The sequence below is a fragment of the Barbatula barbatula genome (genome assembly GCF_947034865.1).
Source record: "Barbatula barbatula genome assembly, chromosome: 14".
NCBI lineage: Eukaryota > Metazoa > Chordata > Actinopteri > Cypriniformes > Nemacheilidae > Barbatula > Barbatula barbatula.
In genome coordinates, this window is record NC_136777.1 from 11,829,565 (window position 1) to 11,856,579 (window position 27,015).

General features: G+C 37.5%; 3 protein-coding genes across 5 annotated transcripts in view; 2 read left to right on the forward strand and 1 right to left on the reverse strand.

Annotated features, from left to right (window-relative positions):
* The first annotated feature begins 9,531 nt into the window (after window positions 1-9,531).
* Window positions 9,532-15,054, forward strand: LOC306904036 (uncharacterized protein). Its single transcript, XM_079473651.1, has 6 exons — window positions 9,532-9,666; window positions 9,738-9,826; window positions 10,412-10,526; window positions 12,261-12,373; window positions 13,772-13,886; window positions 14,206-15,054. The coding sequence occupies exons 1-6, from the start codon at window positions 9,630-9,632 to the stop codon at window positions 14,382-14,384; spliced, it is 648 nt and encodes a 215-aa protein (XP_079329777.1). The 5' UTR covers window positions 9,532-9,629; the 3' UTR covers window positions 14,385-15,054.
* On the reverse strand, window positions 14,851-24,381 carry LOC306904035 (coiled-coil domain-containing protein 172-like). Its single transcript, XM_079473650.1, has 8 exons — window positions 24,138-24,381; window positions 23,925-24,010; window positions 20,157-20,273; window positions 18,233-18,395; window positions 17,450-17,551; window positions 17,242-17,344; window positions 15,692-15,779; window positions 14,851-15,433 (listed from the first exon to the last, which is right to left on the reverse strand). The coding sequence occupies exons 1-8, from the start codon at window positions 24,214-24,216 to the stop codon at window positions 15,404-15,406; spliced, it is 768 nt and encodes a 255-aa protein (XP_079329776.1). The 5' UTR covers window positions 24,217-24,381; the 3' UTR covers window positions 14,851-15,403.
* Window positions 24,382-26,094: 1,713 nt separating this feature from the next.
* The window catches only part of gfra1a (gdnf family receptor alpha 1a), a 62,797-nt gene continuing 61,876 nt past the window's right edge, over window positions 26,095-27,015 (forward strand). Inside the window, exon 1 of one of the 3 annotated variants that reach the window (XM_079472831.1) lies at window positions 26,095-26,787. In XM_079472831.1, coding sequence (XP_079328957.1) covers window positions 26,748-26,787 — 40 coding nt within the window. In that variant the 5' untranslated portion in view covers window positions 26,095-26,747. The remainder of the gene's footprint in view (window positions 26,788-27,015) is intronic. The other 2 variants (XM_079472833.1, XM_079472832.1) reach the window with 2 other exon arrangements.

Consider the following 27,015-nt stretch of genomic DNA (forward strand, 5'->3'; position numbering starts at 1 on the left):
CTTCTATTCTTAGATATCATTATCATTAAAGAGATTCATGTTTATGGCGTGGCAAGTCATATTCATGCCGCTATTAAACACAACGGTACACTTGCTTGTTTATATGATGCTGCAAAATGTTGCTTTCAGCAAAATGCCCTGAAATAGTTTCTTAAGTGCGTATAAACGTTGGTCACAGAAAAGAACTCTGGTGTTTTAAAAAGCAGGGATCCCTGAGGAGCCGTTCACATCCGGAGTTAAAACATAGTGTTAGGTTTACCTAAGCCTGCAAGCAGAATGACGCTAGAAGCAGTAACACCATCTGTGCCTACCATGCCCGGATACTGCGGATACCATTATTTAACACGGGTCAAGATGCTAACATGAACAGGGTTAGAGGGCAAAACACTAGAATTCCTCTGTTTTTTCTGGAACCACTTTCTTCTTTCATTCTTGTCCTCTCGGTCAAGTTCTCCTGGATTTAGTTCAAAAGAGATTTCCTGTACTAAAGTAAAGGACTGAACATCCTTGAAGAAACAATGTTCCTCAAAGATTTACAACAGTAATACCCGAGGTAGTCTCACAATGACAAAGCACGTCTCGCAGCTGTCAAACGTCCTATCAACCTCTCATTTCCTCTCTTCTACTCGCTCTAATGAAGAATCCAATTAAAGAAAATAGTGAAGAGTGCCACCAGCCTACAAATGTGATTATCATATCCAAAGTAAACCTTACAATAGAAAGATTCTCCTTTAAAGGTAAAAAATGGTGTCTACAATTACATTATGGCATCCGATGGCTATAAAACACTATAGTGCAGTAACAAAGGGAACACATGGCCCGGCCCTTGTCAAGAAAAAAGTCAATTCCCTTGAGTTCTTGAGTAAGGAATAGTGTTCTTAGTCTAATAAAATGAGAATGGATGATTTATTTTGGCATTATTTGATCTATAAACCATGGCATTCACAGCATACAGAAACATGCACATTTTTCAATTAACTACTAATGCGTCACAGTATGTGCAAAACATTCTCCTTCCCCACTGCATTGAAGATAATTTTAAACATTAAAGTTTGCCCTTGCTTAATATATAATTGACTTCACACCTGGCCAAATTGCATACAAGATATTAACTAGAACATTCATCCACATGACACCAGATGGACAGACGTTACCAATGGATTTACATCTTGAAAGAGCCCTGCTGAGCTTCTAATAAGAGCAAAAACGCAATTATACACAATGATAATGGCAAAGGGCATGAAACCAACAGGACATTTGCTGCTGAACAAAAACAAGCCAAACAAATGAACTGTACATCTGCTGGTGAGACGAGGCTATTAGTGAACATTGTGTGGTTAGGGTGAAGGTAAATGTGCAAAAGTTCCTTCTGTAAACTCTTGAAAACTGTAAAAGATATCGCAGCTTTCTTTCTGAAACTTTGTATCTCCAGAATTCGGAGGGATGCATCGATGCCATTTTTTAAGGACCTATATTTTTTCCTGGTACTCACTGATCTCTTTATCTGTATTTCTGGGGGGGGTTGGCAATCTTTTCAAGCACACACCAGTGACGAAAAATTTATAATTTTATGTGCTTGTCACAAACTTTCAAAGCACAAACTTCCGTGAGTTCTTTCAGTTGTGTATCGCTTTTTTCCTTCGAGGTATCAGATATAAGCAAAGTATTGGGCCCAATACCGATTCTGGTATCAGTGCATCCCTAATATTTCAAGAATTCATTTTTTTTGTCACCCTTTAAGTTTGTCACTGGGCTCATAATATCAAACAAAACAATTAAAAAGTGCTTTTCTAATTTGCTTTTTAAATGATTAAATATGGGAAAAAGGTGTTTTTCTGCATTTCCTGAAAGACAGTGAATTTGGACATCCGAGATGATATGCTTTTGTGTTCGAACAGCTAAATGGAGCGCAATAGAATGCAAAAGGATGCGGATGTCAAGACATGTTTTAAAAGTTAGACTATTTGTAACTTCACATGCCATCTTAAAATTACAAAACAAGATGGGAGACAGAATACAGACAAAGGTCCGGTGTTGCAAAGGGATGAATTTAAACACTGATCTTTTTTCAAAGAAGGTGGTCTAAATGCAAACTGTCACACCAATGAAGTCACTTAAACACTTGAAATGTGTCCTCTTGCTACATTACTACAATGTAATTCTGCGGTCACAGTTGACCTTTTTACAGAGAAAGCGACACTAGCATCCTAGTAAAACACTGGCAAAAGTCAGGGGAATTGAACACTCATTCAACCTGCCCTGCACCACCAGAGAAAAAATACTTTTTTACCTCACAATGTTTGAGGATTATAAATGCTTTAAAAAGAACAAATAACTAGGCCACTATCCGAAAAAAACTGTAACTATGCATGCTCTATTACCCATAGTTATTTGGGTAGTGTAGTGGACCTAAAGCAGATGTCAGGCATCTTCGCCACATAGTGCTCGATAAGGGGTGAGAAACAACACTGGTGACAAAGTCAACTCAACTTTATTTATATAGTGCTCTTAACAATTTCATTTCAAGCAGCTGTACATGAAACATATTGTCTACAGCAAAACATTAGTTATACAAGTTAAAAAAAACTCCTCAACTCTGTTTCCTGCTCTTCATTTAGCACATTTAACATAGCCCTGCAGTTTAAACACATCATCTATTGAACCTGTCAGTTAGTTTTAATTACCGGCTGATCCAGAAACAGAATGTACTGTCGTCTTAATCAGCGTGTCAGTTCAATAACTCCTACATTACTCAATGAAACAAATGAGGTCTCTTAGAAGAGAGTACTACCAATTTGTGTAGTCATTTTTAATCTTACCAAATAAATTATGTTCAGACTAAAGTAAATGTGTTCCATGGGGAATCAAAGTTGTAGTGTGATTCAGCTCTTGAGTTTCCGCATATTTCCCACTATAATTCTGAATTCATTGCAAGTTTCTTGTAACTTTTCTAGTGACGGTGGAATAATATTCACACAGTTTTACATTTTAATGAGCAGACTGCAGTACAATGTGTTTTTGTTGAAATGTGCATAAACGTTTAAGTGTCAAATTGATAATTAAACACTATGAATAAATGTCATTTGTCAAAGTGGAGAACATAACAGAGAATGACTTGGCAACAACCCAGGAAATTTTTTATTTTGGCTTTAAAGGTCCAGTGTATGAGATTTAGCGACATCTAGCGGCTATGTTGCAAATTGCACTACTGTGGCTCACACAGCAATAAGATGTCATGTGTGTGTTTCTTTGCTGAAGGAAATAACGTATTTACGAAACGCGCTCTGTAGAGAAGTTTGTCCGTTTAGGCCTACTGTAGAAACAACATGATGAATTCCATGTAAGGGGATCCGAGGTGTATGTAAATAGCTCATTCTAAGGTAATAAAAACATAACGCTTCATTATGTAAGGTCTTTATACACCTCTGAAGACATAGTTTTGTATATTATATTGCATTTCTGTCAATTGATTATCCAAAAAAATTTAAATCACACAGCAACTTTATAAATGACCTAAAGTGGACTACATTCTATTTACTAGTGTGTAGAAAACTAAGGACATGTGTATCGATTTCCGTCATAATCAGACTGCAGTGTCTCGCACTGTTAGTTATAGATAATCATCAAATTGAGTTGGTTGAATGTTATAAATACCTTATACATCTGTTTTTATAATATTTATTCTTTGTGAATTGACTGTGTATTTGGTGTGTGTTGACTCCATGCTGCAGAACAAATTACCTCTAAGGGGGACAATAACTAAGATCCTGTATTCTGCTTTTCTGAGAGATTCCAGTCTTACATGTTACTGCATTTCTACCTGGAAAGATATGAGGGCATGATTCTGACCCATGCTGTTAAATAAAGTGATGGCTTTCACAATCACAGCACTCCAGTTTCAGCTACACTGTATATCTGTTAAAAGATACAGGTTCGACTTCAGCTGTTTGGTTTGGGGGTAAGTTTTAAGTGTACGGCAGCGTCAAATCAGAAAACACTTGTTTTGTTACCATCAAAATTCAGAAATCATCTTGCCTTGGCATAAAATGCAGGACTTAAGGGACTGTGCAGAGGCCTTCACTTCAAATCTGTTGCCATGCAACATGATATTATTTCCATTAAAACCTTATTAAGCTCATTATCTGCATTTGCGGCCCCCACTCTTTGTTAAGGAAACTCATACATATGTGATAATGGATGTTGATGGAGCCAATTATGTTCTATAACGCACCAATCCAACAACCAGAGCGGGAAGACACTCTAATGTATGTGACAGAGAATGAGAACCCCTAACCAAAAGCAATGGCGTTTTGATAGAAAGGGTGGGAAAGCATAAAGGACACTGGTGACATTTAAAATTAGGGAAACACCAGGGTAGGATGCTTAACCGAGCGTCTGCTAAGGTGTTCTGGTGTTGAAATGCCAGCTTTTCTCCTGCCAGAGTTTTTCTTCTCTTTCATATTCTCCACTTTGAACCAAACCAGCTGTGACACTGCCGTTTGCACCGCTCCCGGAGCAGTAAACGCAAGATGATTTGAACGCCTAAGGGTGGATTTGACTCATAAATTAATCCAAAGGTGATTGAACATTACGTGGAACAGTCTGCAAAAGAACAGAAAACAGACTCGGACCTCTTCTTTTATTTATTTGTATGATAACTACACGGATGACAGCGTGAAGGAATGATAGCATATTAGATGCGCTGGTATAATTACAAGTATGTTGCAAATGTCATTGCACCCACTGTTAAAACGTTTGGTGAGCCATTAAAGTGATAGTTCACCCAAATTGTTTTTATTTTGACATCATTTACTCATCTTCTTGTCATTTCAAACCTGTCTTACTTTCTTCTGCAGAACACAATAGAAGATATTTGAAACAATCTTTGTAATCCGAACCATAGTTGTATGCATTGACATGTATTGGTTTTGTAACCAAACAAAAGAATTGAATGGGTACTGCCGTTGTCCATTTACCATCATTTGTGTTCTGCAGAAGAAAGTAATAAAGGTTTGAAATGACATGAGGATGATGACAGGATATTCATTTTTGGGTTAACTATCACTTTAAATAGGTAAAACTCGAATTTAGTTAACAATATTCGATCAATCGGTTCAGTTCTTCTTGTAAATTCAAAACCGTGATCTTTTGGTTGTAAATATGGATAAAAGTTAATGAAATAAAAGTGTCTCTCTCCGTCCATCTCTTTACACTCCCATCTGTAAGTTGTCTGTATGGAGGCATTACGAACTTTCAAACCGCAGCTCCATGCCAAGTCTATAAATACCATGACTCATGTGGAGCAGTTGCATCAGAAAATGCCCTTGAGCCTCTCTATCAAAGCATACATCAGAGAGGTGTTCCTGCTGTGAGGAGTATTGGACAGATTACTGCCTGGGACCCTTTTAAACAATGATTGACCTATGCGTCCATTCCAAATTTCCAACACACAAAGTTCTTCCTTAAGTAGGGCTGATAATTCAGATAATACGGATGATAATTCGCGATTAACATTATTTATATCTGTTTAGGACGATTCTGAAATTGAAAATGCTTCCATTCTGTGTTTTATGCACAGCTCTACCGTGAACTACGGCTCTCTGATCAGTAGAAAGTACTTCTTGATCTAAAACCACTACAAGATTGAGCTGTTTATAACGTGCATTTGAAAAAGCAATAAAGGGTCCCAGAAATATACTTTATATTATCATAAAAATACCTGCAATGGTTTAAAATACCTGGAACATTTTTTTTGCAAAAAGTGCCCACTGCAGTTTAACGGAAAGCAACGCAAGCAGGCATTTTTACACTCGTTCATGAATTTCAGGCACACACCACGGGAGCCAAAAATGTGCAATTCATTGATACATACTAATACGACAGAACAAAACAGCAGCAACAATAATGCACTTATCTTTGAGAGTTGCCTTAACATCTGACAGAACTACAGTAACTTAGCCCACGTCTTTCGCCTAAGTATATATTGCAGAACATAATACAAAATAAAGCAGTCAAGCAGCTGTCAAGGACCAGTATGTCAGAGTAATTTACAGTCTGTTCAGTTAAAAGGTGCGCTGATGATGGACAAAAGTGAAATAACAAGGCAATCTGCTTGGGCAGGTTTTTTATTTCATAAACCAAAACTTTGTCCACGTGCCAAATGTGTTTTTATACAGTCTAACACGTTCACAAGAAGCCCAATTGGCGGGAATTGAGTTTCTGCACGAGAGCGGCCTCTGGCTTTCGGATGTGGTGCCACTTAACCGTAATTACTTGAGACACTAATCGCCACAGCCCTACCATTGACAATTCCTGCTTCAAGCAAACTATTAGCCAAACCATCTATTCTTATAATCCCTTTTAATACTTTTTTTTCCTTTTCTTTCTTGTCTTTTCCATCTACCCCAAATTAATCTCTCCACTTTCTTGCACTATTCCAAAACAATGTCTTCCAGTCTGACAACTGGCTGCCAATCCATCTTTCATCTTCATTGCTCTATAAAACCCTCAGGTATAACCAGCCTCTACTGACTTCTCCACACACAGAAAATATCAATTTCACATGACAAATTGACCCCATTCCTTTGTACTTGATGCATTAAACACTGTGGTTCAACTGGATGGATACTAAAATGCAGCCAGGCCTTCCACTGAATGAATTTAATAACATATTCAAGTTTAACACAATTTCCAATAAAGATGGGAACAAAGGCCATGTGGGATTAAGCAAGCACACACCATATAAAGGGATAGTTCACCCAAAAATAATCATTCTGTCATCATTTACTCACCCTTGAGTTGTTCCAAATCTGTATAAATGTCTTTGTTCTGGTGGACACAAAGGAAGATATTTTGAAGAATGTTAGCAAGTTTCAGTTCAGGGACATCATCCACTACCATAGTAGGGAAATTAAAATGGTAGTCAAAGGTGCTGTTTGCTGTCTTACATTCTTTAAGATAACTTTCTTTGTGTTCAACAGATCAAACTTAATGTGTACTGATTTGGAACAACTCGAGGGTGAGTAAATTATGACAGAATTTTCCTTTTTGGCTGAACCCTTCCTTTAGTTCCTTATCGGAACAAAAAGAGGCGATCTGTCAGATATTTAAGCTGTTTAATAGCCAAACCTAGGGGACAATATCTGCTCGATGCACAGAAAATTGTAAAACTTGATTTACAGTTCAAGCCCAGTCACTAGTAAACAGGATTTGACTTCATTAATGAAGGAATGCACAAAGGAATATTGCTTTCATAAATCTTAATTCCTCCTGGCTTTCTAAACAGCAGTTACAATGTTCAACACAGTATATTCAGGCATTAGGAAGAGATGTTACTAGACTGTACCATCACTGAAGTATATGCATCCAGAGACACGTGGAAGATTTAAGATATTAACTACAACAAAGTAAAAATACATAAACAAAAATAAAGTGACTTTGTTTATTTAAGCAATTTTCAAAAAATGTTATAATAAACAACTGCCAACAATATTGTGAATGAGAGCCACAATAATATTTGCTGTTTCACTTGAACTATTGTAAATTGATCAAACGAACAGAGAAGATTAAAGATAACAACAGATGTTTGTCTAGAATGCTTTTTTAAAAACAAAAAATGATAATATCACTGTAGTATATTGTAATGCGTTGTCTGTCACAGCATATCACTTGAGTGTTTACTTCTTATAACATAAAAGAGAGACAAATCTCATTCTCCTCCATTCTTACACTTTTATGAGCTGTTACGGTTTATTAAAATAGTTCCCTTTACAGCTGTGTAAAAATCTAAATTAAAACAATAACTCGCATACTCATGACTGGCAGAACATCATATGGACAGAATGACTTCGGGAAATACCCAGAAATGGTCAAAGACTCAATAAGGAAAATACTGGCTTCATTTCTAACTCTGAACAAAAGTCTTTTTTATGGTAAACACATTAAAAATGTACGGTATAAATAATTTTTACCATTGAATAGAGGCACAATTTTCACATTCCTTGTCAGGATGACAGAATCATTTACCATCATTATTAAAAAGCATTTTTAAATATTCATCTCTAAATGCCCCTTGGACTCCCATTAGTATGAACAATCTAAGTTATTAAGCAGTACAAGGTTTCAGATGTGACAAGAAAGTTGGCAGAGGCCCCAGCTCTCCAAATTCAGACATTCAGACAGAGAACATGTTGTCCGACTACAAAGCGTCTGAACACAGCAAGCCAGCCAACACCTAAAATCCTTTCCACATAGCATTATTAGATCATTTTCCACGTTCGAGACAGAAACGTGACTACAACAAAACTTCGAGCACATTTCTGCAACAAAAACATTATCTGGCGCGTGTGTGTGAACCGGTTCAAGCAGCAGTTGTCCTAACACAACAACTAAAACGTATTCACATTTGTCTATCTGCCAGCCTCACGCAGTTAATTGCTTTCGACTCACAAATAAATAAAAACTCTGATTTATGCACAAATAAATAAAAAACTCTGATTTATGCACGGAGATTAAAACTACATTGACCAACAGGAACATTTGCCTTTTGTCTTATACATAAATAACCTTTAGTTTGAATGCTACTGCTTCTGAATTGTCAAATCACTCCAATTATTTGAGTAAGAATTACATCGGAATTAATAAGTGAAACAAACTTATTCAACAAAGTTACGAACAGTGAAGGTTTGTAACACAAGACAGAAAAGAACCACTCTAAGCTGACAGTCCCCTGGCTCGGCATTGAATGCTTAATAACGCAAAGCTGTGTTTAAGCCGCTTTTGTGCAGATATACTTAAAGAACAGGCTAGGAAATCTTGGTCATACTATCTTCCCCTTTATGAACCTCTTAGACTCCAACAAGAGAGCTCTCATTAAAACGGCATTCTCACTCAAAGATCCAATGAACTAAAAGACTCCACAATCAAATGGAATGAGTTTAGTTAAAGCATTTGACATCACTGTGTACTGCAGTAAGTAATCCTCGCATTAAACAAATGAGCAATTAGAGGAGAAAGTCATTATTATGATTTAATTTGTTTGAGCGAGCAGTCCTTTGAGCCATGATTTAATGTCTAGGTAGATTTGCAGAGTGAATATTCATGAGTGTAAAAGCAGTGCTCCCTCTAGTGAATTGTTCGACAAGTACACTAATAAACAGAACTCGCTCCTAATAAACATTAATGCGGAAGAGATCAACAAATGGAGAAAATGTCAACACCTGTAAATATGATTTAAGGACGTGATATAAATAAATTTTTTGTACCAAAGATATTTTGAAAAACATTGGCAACCAAATACGCAACACTCACTGGATCCCATTGACTTCCATTGTATGGACACAAAACCATTGAGACATTTACTAATCTTAAGTGTTAACAAAGAAAGAAATAGCACAGTTTTGACTGTTAAATAATGTTAAATGAAAGGGGTTACAGAGATTAAAAATGATTATCTGAAATATTACTTCCCCAAAAGAATCTAGCATTTCTATTAAAGTTTGCTCAAGACTAATGTTTTGCAATTTTGTCAACATGCTGAAAGTGCATTAACCTATGATGCAACAAAATAAATCCCATAAAAGGAAGATCAAGAGTTAAGTATCACATCATCATAAACGAAAGCTACAACAATGAGCAAAACATGGAAGCAGATTTTCTTGGTCTTTGGTAAGCTATTTTTCAATACAAATCTCTTTGTGAAGGATCTTTATTTGAGATGTACTGTATTTCTTCGACAGCATTTCTCTTTACTGAGTCTCAAGGCCAGAACAAATCCTCTTGCTCCTCCAGTAATTTCTCTTTTGACCAGCTTAATAAACAGTTAAAGGTATCAGTATTTTATCTACAGTTACTTTATCTTATCTTTTATTTTAGGCAGCGGCAATTTGCAAAAGATGCTATTTATACTAAGTTTAAATAGTAGTGTGTTCTGTTTACACTAACTGACATAGCAGCAACAGCAACAAAAGCAGCTAAACTTTAGAAATAACAATGGATTTGAAGTCTTAAATCAATTTTATTGAAAACAAACGCCTTTATGATCTGTAAGGTAGTTTTTCCTCTGTAAGGAGAAAAAAATAGATATAGACTAGAGGTTAAAGAGCGTTTTCAGCAAGAGGTGAATTAGACCCCCGGTCTCCGGTGGCAAGCTGTACAGACTTTACACCTTACGCCAACAGTCTCTGCCAACAAGGCAGGCTCTTTGTGTTGAGTGAAAATAGACACTGATATTTATATTAAGCCTATAAAATGAACAATGATATTAAATAATATATCAACAGTTTGTTTACATTTATTTTGCTGTCACACCATAGGATACAACAAGCGTCACAATAATTACTGTGAAAATGCTACTCTGAAGGTTTACTCTTTTGTTACATTAACACATTAACACACATCTCTCCATATCCAGGACATTAAAGACTGCTTGGAAGCTGTATCTGAAAATTGGAAAACACACCAAAAAGCTGATTTTTTTAACCAGCTACACGTGTTGACTGAAATCATCTATAAACAACAAACCACTGGTAAAACAGCTGCTTCATTATAAAACCATTGTCATTATGCCTGGCAAATTTAGTATGGCATCAAAGTATATATTATAGGCTGATATTGAGTATATTTTACCCGTTTTCATCGATCTGCATATAAATATTATTATTATTATTATTATTATTAATAATACGCTGTGTCGGAATATCATGTAATACGTACACCAAAGTTCAATTGGCTCCTAAAGAGAAAAAATAGGCGCCAAACTGTTTTCAGTTTAGGTGGTGCCATCCTAATTTTGTACACACACTCACGTGTAGGCCTACCGTACCTTTAAGTGGCTTTAACACTATTTAAAAATAATTAATAATAATTTAAAATATTACATTTATTTAACCAAAGAGAAAAGTTGTTCAACAAATATAGCCTGAGCTTTTTATCATTTTCAACTAACTTTTCAGCACAAAATAGCCAACTGAATTAACCAGTCTTACTAAATGAGCAAAACTCATTCACATCCTGCGGATCTCTTGCAGTTCAAGGAGTTTTAATTGAATCACTGATCTCTTATATTCGGTTTAAATGAATCGGTTCAAAGGAGTCATTCGTATGTGTGCCGTTTTGATCACGATGTGCGTTCATACGGGCAATACTCCCCGTGTACAGTATAGGGCTGCAACGATTATTCGTTCGAGTAGTCGTTATATTTTTTACGTTTCATGGTTTGGTGATGTACTGACTTTGTTCCCTGCATAGTTTACATCATTAGTTGAGTTTTTCCTTAAACGTATGAATTTAGCAGACACTTCTATCCAAAGCGATATAGGCCCGAAGCTTGCTCATGTGGATATTGGCGAACCCCTTCAGCTGGCCCAGCCCCCACGGTGACGGGACCCCCCTGCGGCAGCCTAGGCCCCTGCCCTGCCCCGTGCCCTACCCTCTCCTGTTAGGCATAGACGTTGTGACCGCTTGTTACGCGCCCCTATACATTGACTTTCCTAGGCAAAGTTCTGTTTTGTGCTTGCAATAGAGCCCTGTTTGTATGGGTGAATTCTGGGGAGCCTGTGTGGTGACCCACAAGTAAAGGACATTCACCAAGGGACTGTACCTTGAAGAGGGGGGGTGTTGTGTTTTGTTGGTTCCGTATTAACCGGTGTGTGGAAGTTTACTCTGACTGGCTGTTCTTTTATTTATTGTTTAAGTGGAGACTCGATGCATCTCCGACTCTTGTCGTCTAATTTATTGCACTCCACACTGTACTCCTATTTGTTATCGTTTCAGAAAGTGGCTCATCATTTAAATAAAGTTTCAAAATTGTCAACTTTGGCACGTCGCTATCGTGCTGATAACAAACGGCGCATCCATTGTGGCGTAATGCCGCAACTGCAGCTCCTAATGTCATTCCATTGAGTGCACGTAGTGTTTTTGTAAAGACACCCGACAACGGAGAGCAGATCGCTGGCACTGAGAATGTGGGAAAAAGTCTAGCTGCTTCCAATTTTAAAATGAGTAAATTTGGATGGTCACCAGTTGCAATCTCTACAAAAATATCACTTGCAAATTTATATTTTTGGTCGCAAATGCGACCGTTTTAGGTGCAGAATGGAGCCATGTGCACGCACGCTAAAATTGCCGTATCACATAAAATAGACGTATTGTATGCACGCATAATGGAGTATTACGATATTGCAACAGCGCATGTTATTTATATGCAATTGATGAGAATCTGTAACTATATTAGTACTGAACAGATGCTGCTTTCTTTGCAGAGTTATTGGAGTTACTGCCAGCAAACTGTGCTGTTCCAGCAGTGCCCAAGGATGGAGGCCTGTTGTGTGTATCTGCTGAGAATAACATCTACTGTAAACCAATGTGCAATGCAGTAAGCTGCGTTAAATCTTTTAAACTGCCACTTCATTTGTACCATTTAATACTTTTTTTGCAAAACCCACAGACAAACATGAAGGGTGACCAATAGTAATGATTTGAAAAATACACTAGAAATAAAAAATGGAGTAGAAAGGTTTCATTCTAAATGTCACAAAATGATTGATCGTGTGCTTGTAAATTCGGTGTTGAAGTTCAATGGCAACAGACTATAACATTCATTGGCTGTAAAGTATAGGTCTAATAAACATGCTGCAGTGAAATTAAAAAAGAAAGTTCTGAACTGTTATGAAAATATTTTTTTATTTAAAGCGGCCACTGGTATTGTAGATTGGCAACAAATCTCCAAAGAGGACGGTGGCCACCAAAATACAAAAAGATGACGTCGGCTGCGACAGTGTGTCTTATGTTGATGCAAGGAAGAATTAGAAAGGGCATTAGAAAGACTGTAGAAAGAGCAAGGTCTTATTTATAACATAAAATAAAGAGTCTGTGGATTTTAAGTATAAAAAGAAGGATAAAGTCAGGCAGGAGCAAGGACCGGCATTAATATTATAAAGACTTTCGAGCAGAGACGTGTTAGGACCCGCGCTACTAATGCTTTTAGCAGAGATGCTCATAGATATCTATGGAGATAATTTCCAGCAGAGTGACGTTGGAGAGAAAGATCGTCTAAAAATCACCCGAGGAGACTGCTTTGATTCGGATCAGTATGCGAGTAACTTGGTTCTAACAAACAGAAAAAACAAAGATATGTTGTTGTTGTAAAATAAGACAGAGCATCAATATTTATCTGGAACCACTTTAATATTTTCCTCATCCAGAGTCTGGAGAGATAGACCTACTCTTTTACTCAATGATGGAAAAACATAGTTAATCCGTGGGTCACATGCATTCCAAAACAGTGCACAATCCATACGGATCATCCACGATCCGTTTCACCACTACCGTTATACCGCAGGGGAGAGGAAGAGGAAACGCGCGCTGTAGAGTTGTTGCTTAGAGCTGCTGTACAAAACATGGTGGCGAATTCAGTGTGTAGGCCCGCTCTGCATATATATATATATATATATATATATATAACTAGCTCATTCTAAAGTGTAACAAACATAACAGTTCATAACGTGAGGTCTTTATACACCTCTGAAGAAATAGTTTTGGATATTATATTGCATTTCTTTCAATAGATCCTTCTAAAAACCCTCTATTGTTCCTTTAAAGTATGTTGGGACACATGAACAGACCTACAAATCCATCAGCACCTCCCAGTGTACAAACCTAGTTATTGACACAAAGATTCAAACTCCAGACAAATGTTACAATATATAAAAGCAGCTACATACTATTGTCCCGGGAATTAAACTAAATGTTTTTCCTCAATTCATTCAAACAGGGTTATGATTTTGACTTCATAAGACGATCAAGACTGTACGAGAAATGCGGTGCTGCTTCCCAACACAAATGGACAACACAGTACATAGGTGGCAACAGGCTGGCTCTCTGCACTAGTGAGTTCTAAATCCATCTCACATGCAAATCCTTTTCAGTCTGTTGCTATACATAATGACGTTCACCATACATACGATTTTGTAGACCTCTCCAAATTGGACACTATCCCTTAAACCTAACTGATACTCCGTTACACAGCATTTCTTGACAACCAGAGCCATAACATCAGAATTTTTAAGAAAGATGTGTTAAAATGCTGTGGAGTCCCCAAGGCCATATTCTATCACTAAAGCAAGAGGGGAAGCATATTGAGATAATGCACAACATGCTGAAATGACAACGACTATGATATTTTTACACATATTTTTCTCTCTGCAGAGTCTGACATAACAGTGGCTGGCAGCCCGTCTGCCTTCTTCCCTAAGGACAAGGACTGTCACAAGACAAAGAGCGATGAACAACTAATGAGGAATATCACAAACATATTTCATTCAGACCTTATTACGGCAGGCATTACATCCTTTATATCCTCCTGCCTTATCTGTGGCCATAACTAGAACTAAGAGATCCAAAAGGTGTTCCACATTAAAAAATTATGAATGATTCAACATGTAGAACAACATATGGCTTTATGAATCCATATGCGGCTTGAAAAAGTGCCTTTATGAACACCATTCCCAATAAAAAAAATAATGACTAAAGAAATGGACAGTGTGTCAAGACAAAATGAAAAGCACCAATGCAATGCTACAATAAGTCAACCACGTTCCTCCAATAACACTGCAACTCCTATAGCAAAATAATGTATCACAAAGTAAAGTACAGTTATAATAGTCTGTGGAATAGTAAAAACCTGACACAGCATTAAGTCATCTTTAATTGTTGGACCAGGATGTTACCAACCTTCAACCATTCATTATGTTTCTCTAAATGTATCCTTATCCTAACACAAGGAAAGTAAGCTCCAATTAATATCATGGGTTTTCAGATAATTTATGAAACAGGAATAATCTACCATAGACTGCAGATGAGAATCAGAGAGATCAGTTTACTGGAAGATGTACAGTACACAAGTCATCAAACATTACCAAGCAAACATTTAAAGCCAATGTAACCACCGGACTGCTGTAGGACAATAAAGGCGAAATTTACAGATGGAAAATTACTGCATTTCATTAAGAAAACCCCTTTTTACTTAGCGAACATGGATAAATGTTAAATTCTTTCAAGCACGCTGTGCCAGTGTTTTATTTAGGATGTTTTGTTGCAACAGGACCACTAGATGACAGTGTTGTCAGTATTTTAAACAAGTGGTATTGACCCATGAACATGACAAACCGAGTCAGTGACTAAGCTAACAAGACAGAAACATTAGACGGGCACAGGTATTTATTATTATTAACATCAATAACTTGTCTACTTTCTATTCTATAGAAAACATTTACCAACTGTGCTCCTGTAGCTTAAGGTGCAATGTCAAGCTTACGAAATCTATGTTTTCACCAATTTAAAAAAGTGCAATGTATAAGCACATTGAAGCATTCCTCTGCACCTCCGGAAGTTCAAACAAGCAGTCCTAACATAAAGTGCCATTCTGTGACAATTTCTGCAAAGAACAAAAAAATTACTTCATTTAAATCATTTTTTCTACTATTATCTTATATATACTGTTTAACACGGTACAAAACGTATTTCTATTAGCCAGTGCTTACAAAGCTCAACACAAGATGTTTGTTTAATCGGTCTTATTGCTCTTTCACATCTCAAAAGCACCTCAGAGCTTCAGCTTTTGGGATATAACTGTCCTAACAGTGAAACTGAGCCGGACAAGTAATCATTACTTAAAGTTAAACGGATACTGTACCAGTCGCAGGGACTGAATCTCAGAGCTGAGGGCATCTCGTAGAAACAGAAGCTCATCTTCTTTATAGAACTCCAGTTCTTTCTTGAGTCTAAACCGCACACGCATGCACACACACACACAAACATTAGTATAGCGGGTTACAGGGACATTCCATAGGCATAATGGTTATTATACAACAAACTGTATATTCTATCCCCTTACCCCTTAACATAACCATCACAGAAAACGTTCTGCTTTTTTTTATTACGAGGAATTGACTTGGCATGTCCTAATAATATAGAGGGATGTCTTAAAATCTGAATATACACCACAATATAAGGACTTTGCATCCTGATAATGTAGGTCAAACCAATACACACTTACAAAAGGTAGACAGTAAACAAATCATATGTCCTAATCTAAATCTAGCACGGTCAAAATCTAGTGATGAAAGTGTACACTGTAGTTGTATATGCTTGTAAAAGAATCTATTGTGTGGTCTTGACTAACTGTGTAAGCCAGACAAAAAACGCAACATGCTGTCCAATGCTTAAACAAATCATCTGATGCAGTAAAAGTCAGCAAAATCAATACATTTTGACTACACAGAAATCACTTAGAAGACTTACCAGAATTAAACAATCGCACATTGCTTTGCCCAATTGACATAATTCAACAAACAACGTCAGACATTAGCAATTTTAGACTGAAACACTGCTTCGAAAATAAATAATGACATTTACCAAACGCTGTGAATTACCAATAGAAAAAGATTCAATTTCTCATATTAACTTTCAGGAGTTGATGGAAATGTTTCTTTGAAAACCCATATGTGTTCCAGCTAAATAGGTTTCCAGCGTAAACTGATTCAGGCAAGTCAACTGTAGCGTAAATGTTTCACTTTGCAAAACAGGCAATGTTCACTTAAACTGACATGTGATCAATACCAGATGATACATTCGGGGAAATTTGCCTTCTGCGAAGTGTTTAAGAGATTGATTCATTACTACACAAGAAGAATGAATATATGCTGAGCTCTCCATCACAGTCCCAAAAGCCTCATCCTCAGCACATCATGTGGGCTTATGCAGTCTCTGCTATTAATGAGTAAGATTTGTGAGAGTCTGGACTGTGCTCAACACACTAACCCCATATATGATTTACACACCCCAGCGGAGGAGCTTTCTTCCTGACACAGGCCAACTATTGATCCCTCTTCTATCATCATCAACTAGTTGGGTGTTGTCTGGCGTGTTTTATCTGTTTATCCAACTCTGGACCGGACATAGTAAGCAACATATCAAAGACTTAATTAATTAGAATGGGCCTAACACAGCATTATTTAAATTAGGTGACAGGTGAAGGGAGAAGAGGTGCATGCAAAGGGGAAAACTCATCCACAGCATCGTGTACACGGATTACTTTGTTTTATCTACACATACAACTTCCGAAAAATAAAAGTCAATCACTTTAACTTGCACAATGACATACGTTTGAGTTTGTGCATTAAGGTCGGTGTAGACACGTGTCAGACACATGCTCGCTTCATTACCAAGACATAAACTTCCTACCGGACAAAGGTACTGTCTGTTAAGGGTTTCTGACGGACCATGAGCCTCTCTGTCTTCAAACGCTCTGTCAGAGTCACTGCTTCTTTCAGATCTTTATCTATATCTGCACACACAGTAGACACAAGGGTGAGAGTCTTTTTTGATGCGGAAATATTTCTAAACAATATCACGACTAGGAAGTAACAAATGCAAAAAGTTGTTTCGGAACCTTTAAGCTGTGATTGTAGATCCTGAAGCTCAGTTTCTAGTGATCTCTTCTCTGCCTCCATGGAGCTCAGCCAAGGGTTATTTTGTCTCAGCAATTCTATCTCTGAGAAACAGAAAGAGTGACAACGTTAGGCAGTGTCTCAAAATGTGGGACGGAAAAGAAACATGAGAAGTGGGGTGCGACAAATGGTGCCCATCTCTTTTAACTCATTTATTTATTGACTATACACTCAAAACATTGACACATTTGATGGTAAGTTTAACTTTAAACGACATCGGACTGCGAAGAAAATGTCACATAGATCCATAGTAGCCTACGAGAATGATTTCACATCTGAAGCAGAACAAAAATGTTATTGTGGAGAGGTGTGACACTTGTGGACAAGTTAGCCACAAATAAGTTTGTGACATGGAATGAAATGAAAACTGGAGATTCAACACCAGCAGACCTCAAGTTTATCATTTTGTTGGGCGATTGGGGACGGGTGGGGCTAGAAACCCTTCCATACCTTCAAAGTGGGGAATGGAAGAAAAAGTTTGGGAAACACTTACGTAATGCAACTTGCTCAACACTTCACTTCAACAAACAATACAAGCACTCCAATGATAACTTTGTGCATGCGTTCTGAAATTCTTTAATGTAGTAAAAGCTTTGTTTTCATTCAAACTTGGGAGACAATCATGCCGTTTCAGCAAAATGGTTACAATCATTGTTAACGCTTTCAGATTAAACAAGTGTTTGAGATGAGTTATTCCTGTCTGATCTCCAACAAGAAAAGCATACCTTTGTTTAGAGCTTCAGCTTCCTGCTCCAAACTTTGGATCTTGGATTGGGTTTGGGTGAGAAAAACATTTCTGTTTCTCATTAGATTGAATTCATTGTTGAAAGTTATCATCTCCTTCAAGAATTTCTCTCGCTCCTCCAACGACTCTCTTTTCAATTTGTCCTGAATAACAAAACAAAGAAAGGATACTATGCAAATTAAAGGGATAGTTCACCCAGAAATGAAAATTGTCATGAATTACCCTCTAGTTGTTTCAAACCTGTATACACTCACCTAAAGGATTATTAGGAACACCATACTAATACTGTGTTTGACCCCCTTTCGCCTTCGGAATTGCCTTAATTCTACGTGGCATTGATTCAACAAGGTGCTGAAAACATTCTTTAGAAATGTTGGCCCATATTGATAGGATAGCATCTTGCAGTTGATGGAGATTTGTGGGATGCATATCCAGGGCACGAAGCTCCCGTTGCACCACAACCCAAATATGCTCTATTGGTTGAGATCTGGTGACTTTGGGGGCCATTTTAGTACAGTGAACTCGTTGTCATGTTCATGAAATCAATTTGAAATGATTTGAGTTTGTGACATGGTGCATTATCCTGCTGGAAGTAGCCATCAGAGGATGGGTACATGGTGGTCATAAAGGGATGGACATCGTCAGAAACAATGCTCAGGTAGGCCGTGACATTTAAACAATGCCCAATTGGCACTAAGGGGCCTAAAGTGTGCCAAGAAAACAACCCGCACACCATTAGACCACCACCACCACCACTAGCCCACACAGTGGTAACAAGCCATGATGGATCCATGTTCTCATTCTGTTTACGCCAAATTCTGACGGTCTCAACAGAAATCGAGACTCATCAGACCAGACAACATTTTTCCAGTCTTCAACTGTCCAATTTTGTTGAGCTCGTGCAAATTGTAGCCTCTTTTTCCTATTTGTAGTGGAGATGAGTGGTACCCGGTGGGGTCTTCTATTGTTGTAGCCCATCCGCCTCAAGGTTGTGCATGTTGTGGCTTCACAAATGCTTTGCTGCATACCTCGGTTGTAACGATTGGATATTTCAGTCAAAGTTGCTCTTCTATCAGCTTGAATCAGTCACCCCATTCTCCTCTGACCTCTAGCATCAACAAGCCATTTTCGCCAACAGGACTGCCGCTTACTGGATGTTTTTCCCTTTTCACGTCATTCTTTGTGAACCCTAGAAATGGTTGTGCGAAATGGAAAATCCCAGTAACTGAGCAGATTGTGAAATACTCAGAGCGGCCTGTCTGGCACCAACAACCATGTCACGCTCAAAATTGCTTAAATCACCTTTCTTTCCCATTCCGACATTCAGTTTGGAGTTCAGGAGATTGTCTTGACCAGGACCACACCCCTAAATGCATTGAAGCAACTGCCATGTGATTGGTTGATTAGATAATTGCATTAATGAATAATTGAACAGGTGTTCCTAATAATCCTTTAGGTGAGTGTACATTTCTTTGTTTTTTGTTGCTCTTGTAACCCAATGACTACCATAATAGGACAAATGACATTGGTAGTCAAAAGTTCCACTACATTCTTCAAAATATCTTGTTTTGTGTTCAACAGAACAAAAAATATTAAATATTTTTTCCTACTATGGAAGTCAATGGTGACCAAGAACTGGTATCTTTCTCTGCGATGAAACGTCCAGGGTGAACTTCTGACCTGCTGCTTTCCCCTGTTTTTTTACTCAACAGCAGATACATCAGTATTTATTAGACAGGATTTTAATCCGTCATTAAGAAGCTTTATTTTTGAAGCTACATGAACTTCGATGCTTTACAAAGAACAAAGCGTGAACAAAGAAATTGGAACAACTTGAAGGAGAGTAAATGATGACAGAATTTTTCAATAAAATAAACTTTAACATCTGTATGCAATGTAAATACCAGTTTCTCTCTAAGATCTCTCTGCAGTCCCAGGAGCTCGTCTCTCTGTCTTTCTAGTTGCTCTTGCCGCTTTGTTATTAAATCAAGTTGCAGCTTGGTTTCAGACAGGAGCTGAGCCTGCGGTCACAGATTAATCGTGAATTTTATCAGTGTCTTATCCGTGATCTTGCGCTGTGAGATCATAAGAACTTTGTCAATGAACTTTCTAACAGACTGCACAAAGAAATTGCATCAGCGCAGCATGTTGCTCATCTGACGGATCAGTGGTTTTCGGTGCTGTTTGTTGAGGAGAGTTTATGTTATTCTGTTTGTAGGTCATTCTGTAATTGGAATAGCATTGGTTTTTAAATTCAGGTCTCTGCGTCTCTCCTTTTATCAGGTCGGTCAAGTGTGAAAGACATCAAGCATCCTTCAGGTAATTACTCTTTGACTTCAGAGAATACAAGCAAATTATGTCTCATAATTACACGAGACGCACTGGTCTGATCAAACAGATGACGCAGGAAAATTAGGCCCGTCTTTCTTGACATTGGCTGCATCTGGTGGATTACTGAGGTCAAATGCCAGCTGATGAAGTGCAAAGCCCAATAAAAACCATTTTGTAAATATATATAGACTATGAGATGACCGGTTTGAGAGATGTTTAAGTGAATGCCATCTGGACTTATCCGCATAACAAAGACCAGTGTTTCTTAACTTCCAAGAGGTCGTCAAGATGACATGAAATTCTTTAAAATAAGACAAAGCATCATTTGAATAAGCCATTTCTTAGTGTTGGTTACTTTAAAACAAATATACACATTTCAAGCCATGCCAAGAATATCAATTAGCTTGTCACTGCAGAATATGAGATCCAGGGGCAAGGTTGGATCCAGGTCCAGTTTCCTCCCATTGGATTGTGATTGGTCGACACTGGATCCAGTCTCTCACAAAATTTTGATTGGTCGACAGATTTATGCAGCAGTTTGACACAAGACACGTTATACTCATGTTGTTGCTCTACTATTTCTGCATTGAGTCATTACTAAACGTATTCTTTTTATGGAAAACAAACTTGCTGAAGACTAACATTATATAATAAAACTTAGTTAAACTTATTTAATTAGATTCAGGTTAAAGTGAAAAAAGTGAGTAAATGTTGAATGAATATTTATTTTTGGGTGAACTATCCCTCCGAGGGCAAGAGCTAGGGTATTTTTAATAACATATTTTATTAGGTTTAGGGTAAGGGTTTGGGATACACCGTGCCTTCACCAGACGTAGCACGACACACGCCTTGTTCTAAATAGGATTGTCGCATCATGCCGTGCTGCATCCAGTGTGGGTTCTAATGCGTGCTACTATATTTTGCTGGGCGTCTGGTGTAGACACAGTGTCAGGGTTTACGAATATTTAAAGGTTAAGTTCATCCCAAAATCTAACTTGTGTGATTTTTTACTCACCCACATGACGTTCAACATGTTTTAGTTGGGCCTCCTTTTGCATGAATTACTGCATCAATGCGGCGTGGCATGGAACAACAGTCTGTGGCACTGCTCAAGTGTAATGGAAGCCCAGGTTTGATTTGATAGCGGCCTTCAGGTCATCTGCATTGTTGGGTCTGGTGTCTCTCATCTTCCTCTTGACAACACCACAGTTCAGGTCAGGGTATAGTTTGCCTCCCTGCATGCCGCATTGATGCAGTAATTCATGAAAAGGAGGCCCAACCAAATATTGAGTGCATATAAATTTACATACTTTTCAGAAGCCTGACATTTCTGTTTAAAATATCATTTATTTTATTGATCGTAGGTAATATTCTAATTTTCTGAGACACTGAATTTTGGGTTTTGATTATCTGTAAGCCATAATCCTCTAAATTTCAAGAAATAAAGTCTTGAAATATTTCACTCTATGTGTAATGAATCTATATAATATATAGGTTTCACTTTCTGAAATGACTTTTTTCACAATATTTTTTTTTTTAGATGTACCTGTATAACCATTCTTTATTATTTTAACATCATGTTAAAAAAGTCACACAAATTTGATTTTGGGATGAACTTGTTAACCGTGATTGTGACTCACAGGCGTACACTACATTATGACATTGATAGGAGCAAACGTTGGCTACCACAGCAACTTACTCTCCAAATAGCGGCTAAGTATATACATGGATATGGATCCAACCTTGCCCCCTGGATCTTGTGTTCTTCATTGAGGACCATCTCAGAATATGTAATTGGGTAGATCCTATTGTGGACAATGCCTTTAAGTCAACAAGGTTTAGACTGTCTATTTATTGAGGTCTTTCTCCAAGAAATGATTATCTCATTAATCAATTGACTCTACTCCTCGTTGACTTCTGACATTGGAATAAAACAAATGTATGCCATATGTTTTCCAGGTTAATTGCATTTCTAAAGGTTTTCCACAATAATACTAATGTAATCTGAAAGAAATGAGATTGATTTTGCTGTGCCGCTTAAAATTGATCCACCCTGTCTTAATGTATCCTGTCCATTAGATGAAGTGTTTTAATCATGAAACAGAAATGCCTTTCTCACAGTGCCAAAGTATATTAATACTGTATGTCAGCTCTCTTTACAGATAAACTCAGTTGAGTGACAGTGAACATCCTTGGAGCCGGGTGGCAATATTTTGAACAGAGACAGGCCTACATTAAACATAATACTTAAGAGAAAGGAAATGCAAAGGGACATTCTAAAATGCTTAACGTAAACGATTAAAAGCCATCAGTGTAAACGAAAATTCTGTCAAACCTTCATTGTAATAAACACTAGCTACTGTCAAAAGGACGAGTCCTTCTTTTACAGATAAAGTGAATAATCTCATGTTTTGCGTTGACACCCCCATAGAGTCCATAGGGAAACAGCTCAATTTGGCTTAATGCACAAAGAAGTTGTATTAAAAGAATCAATTTACAACACAAATTGTAAATAAGGCATTCTATGAATAGGCAAACTTTTGAGCTCTGAGTAGGAACACAACATGCAAAGTTTTAAACTAGTTGCTTAACATGGTTTAATGGATGATATTAAAGGACTGAATTTAGTTGGTTGAGCACTCGTGGCCTAATGGTTAGAGAGTCAGACTCATGACCAGTAAGTTGCCAGTTCGATCCTCACGGGCCGGCAGGCCGGCATCTTACCCCTACTTGCTCCCTGGGTGCTGCAGAGATAGCTGCCCACTGCTCTGGGTGTATATGTGTTCACTACTCTCTGGATGGGTTAAACGCAGAGGTCATATTTCATGGTTCACCATAACTGACAAATAGGTCACTTTCCCTAAACAGTGCACACTACAAGTGATCTTATGTGGCGTTTAACATTAATGCAACAATCTACATTTCACGTTAAGCATTTTCCCATAGAAAACAACTGAACGTGGCTTAAAGAAATGACAAACTGAGAGCATGGAACATGTTCATGTTTGATATCAGTGATGTAAATATTTGTTTATATTTCGATTTTCCCTGGTCACTGTCAATTGCGTTATGTTAAGCCACATAAGCTGTTTCTTTATAATGGTCTTCTATGGGGGAGAAAACACTTGACGTACAATTATTTACTTTATCTGTAAATTAAGGTCCCATTCTTTTGACAGCAGCTTGTGTTTATTACAAGGAAAGTTTGACAGAAATGGTCTTTTGGGTACGTTAAGCGTGTTTCCCTTTAAGTGTTTTAGTATGTCTATGCCCCATGCAAAATGAATCACTAATGTGTTTAGTAATATGTCTGATGTTATTCACTGAACAATTGGCCATACCTTCTTATCAAGTTCACGGTGTGCTTTCTCCAGTGTTTGACTTGAAGAGTTTATTTTGTCCTGCGCGGCCTTTATGCTGGAGTTAACTGAATAAAAGACACACAGACTCATCCCTGAACAAACTCCTTCAAGCTCACTAATAATATTATTCATAATCCCAATAAAGTTGGATTTAGGTCAAGACTAAAACAGTTCTCGAAATCTTAACGTTACCTTCATGAAGCTGCCTAATGTTCTCTGACACCTGCTGCTCTGTCAGTAAAATGTGCTCAAATAGAGACTCGATACTCATTGTTGGATTGTTACGATGACAATCTTTGGAAATAGTTTAAACAAGCAATTCTTATAAACTAAACAACAAACGCATCTAGAAAAAGCAGCTAAATCGCTCACAAAATATGCGCATGCGCAATAATGAGCCGAGAACTCCCGCCGTGCTGCTGCGCAGGCGCTGTCTGAACAACATTGCGTGTAGTTTATTTATATATATATATATATATGTCGCCATAGTATAGAGTTGTTCTGCAGTGTTACGCGGTGTGAGGAGGCTTCCCCAAAAGACGTTTTTTTTACCTAGACCGCACAGTAATATCATAATAATATGTTTTATTTATAGTCAAGTCAACTTTATTTATAGGCCTATAGCGCTCTTTACAATTTTCATGTTACAAAGCAGCTGTGCAAGAAAAAATGTTGACTATAAGCAAAACATAATGTTAAAACTCAGGACTGCCATATTAGGAAACATAATTGAGTAACTGTTTGGTTATGTTGAACACAAAAGAAGATATTTTGATGTACAGGAACACAAACAGTTCTGATGCACGTTTGACTTCCATTTACATTTTTCCTACTATGGCAGTCAATGGTGCTTCAGAACTGTTGGTTGCTAACATTACTCCAAAATGTCTCCCTTTGTGTTCAACCGAACAAAGAAACGTATACATCCCTGGAACAACTAGAGGGTGCAGTTACCTTTTAACGCTTTTATTCATCACAAGCCCTCTTCAAAGATCAATCTGAACTGACAGTTTCTGTATTGTTTGACCTGTGTAAGTACAGTAAGTAATCAATGTGGTCCTTCAGTTTTTCTCATACCATTCTTTACCTTATCCAGTTCCCCTCCTGCTGGAAAGCGTTTTGATCTTGTGCCATAGAGCGCATTAAAGTATGAAGAACGCTTCTAGTTTATGTGAGTTGGATTATATAATGTTGACATTGATTTATAAATATAACGGTCTGTATTTATTGTAGTTTAATACTGTATGTACTTCAGTTTTCATTTTTACCGCGTGACAAACTTTATATTTCCAAATGATGTTGAAGGTTTTTTTGTTAGCTTCTCCTTTTCCAACATAGCCCTAGAGAACCCTTAAATTAGACAGCTTGTATGTTTATCAGAATATAATACAGTACATATCAATTTATACAAATTCCATTGAGGCTGAGCACGTGACACCCTGCCATTATAATAAAATGAGCTCAGGTCAGAAATGTGTATTTGGACCAGAGCAGCATGACTGTTGATCGAACTGGTCAATTAGTTTAGCTCCAGTTAAGGATAAATGTCAATAAGGTTTCGATTTTTCCTCGTTGAAATGTTGATATGCATATATATATATATATATATATATATATATATATATATATATATATATATATATATATATGACTTCATAATTTAATTATAACGTCATTAAATGGTAATTCGAATTATGTCTAGCACAAATTGTACTATCTACTATTTAGAAACCTTGTTATCTAAATAGCAGGCTTTAAGACGCACACACCAACAGATGGCGTCATTCACCAGGCTTTTACTCACAGTGAACTTTCTCATAAAGAACTTCATTTTAAAAGAATCCTTATTTGCAAAGTGAAAGTGAAATTTAAAACAGTTTTTTTTTTAGCCCTTTTTTTAAGAAAATCCTAATTTAGCCCAAATAAGTCAGTAACCATTTTTAAATATACTGTACATTTTGGTGAATTAAATCAGTAACTTGATCGCATTTACAAGGCTATTGTAATATGCTGCAGTTAGATATGGCTTTATTTGGAGGAAAGTGTGTAAGGAGAAGAGGGTGTTACCACCAAGAATTGGACTTCATTGTGATGACATGTGACCACGCATGGATGACAAAAGACACTACGCAGAACATACCGTTTCTCCAGTGTGCTGATATTTACATCTAAAATATTGCACTGAAAATGTAAAAATAATAGACTGTTTCAAGGTGCCTTCATTCTTGTCCACCCTAGATCATTGAGTTGATAAAAAAGTGCATTTTGCATCATCAACCTAAACACATCACTAAAGCCATACACCAGTTGAAGTGAAAAGACACATTGCATCTCTGGAATTACTCATAATAAAAGAAAACAGATGCGGTCTTGATATATTCAGACACGAGATCTTTGGGATGAGAGATGTGTCTGTACTCTGTCTCGCACAGAAGCGCTGAGAGTGCACGGAGAGAGTCGCGTGCGCTTTTTGGGTTTCAGCGCAACTGAATGCCACAGTGCTGTCGCGCGCTCAGTCGCACGCGCGTATCTGCTGGAGAGCTGGAGTTATATTCTGCTGCCTCGCGACTCGTTTTCTGCTTGTTTGCTCCATTGTCAATGAGACTTAATCCAAGAAACCACCCTTGATCTTTAAGTGACAGATTTGGACCAGGTTACGGGGCACTGTTATATACTCTGGGTGTGCATTTTGAACAGCGATGAATCAATGGACCTGAATGAAGAAGGATTATTTTGGTCGCCAAAACAGTAAATTGCTTGTTCGAACAAATTTAGCGCGTGTTACCCAAGGATAAAAGCGCAATGTTCATCGCCGCGATTTACATCATTTTACCTCTGATGGGTGAGTTGGAATGCGGTTTGCATGTTAAGTTATTGATTGAAAAAGTGTATTGAGCATACGTTGATAGACGGACCGCGGAAGTCGTGATTAACATTAAAACATGATCTTAAAACCATCCGAAAGAGTTCTTAAATCTGCGATCCTTTCTTAGGTTTACAGTATTTAGTTATAACCAATATTGGAGCTATACAGCACTGTACTTAAGCCTGCTTTAAATATCCGTGTCTT

Excerpts from the sequence above, each read along its gene's own strand:
- LOC306904036 (XM_079473651.1), top strand. The coding sequence starts at position 9,630 with ATGAGCAAAACATGGAAGCAGATTTTCTTGGTCTTTG. Across the intron at positions 9,827-10,411 it reads AGCTTAATAAACAGTTAAAG|GACATTAAAGACTGCTTGGA; the intron begins GTATCAGTATTT and ends CTCCATATCCAG. Across the intron at positions 12,374-13,771 it reads GTAAACCAATGTGCAATGCA|GGTTATGATTTTGACTTCAT; the intron begins GTAAGCTGCGTT and ends TCATTCAAACAG.
- LOC306904035 (XM_079473650.1), bottom strand. The coding sequence starts at position 24,216 with ATGAGTATCGAGTCTCTATTTGAGCACATTTTACTGACAGAGCAGCAG. Across the intron at positions 18,396-20,156 it reads GAGATCTTAGAGAGAAACTG|GACAAATTGAAAAGAGAGTC; the intron begins GTATTTACATTG and ends TTTGTTATTCAG. Across the intron at positions 15,434-15,691 it reads AGATTCAGTCCCTGCGACTG|AAATTGTCACAGAATGGCAC; the intron begins GTACAGTATCCG and ends TGTTCTTTGCAG.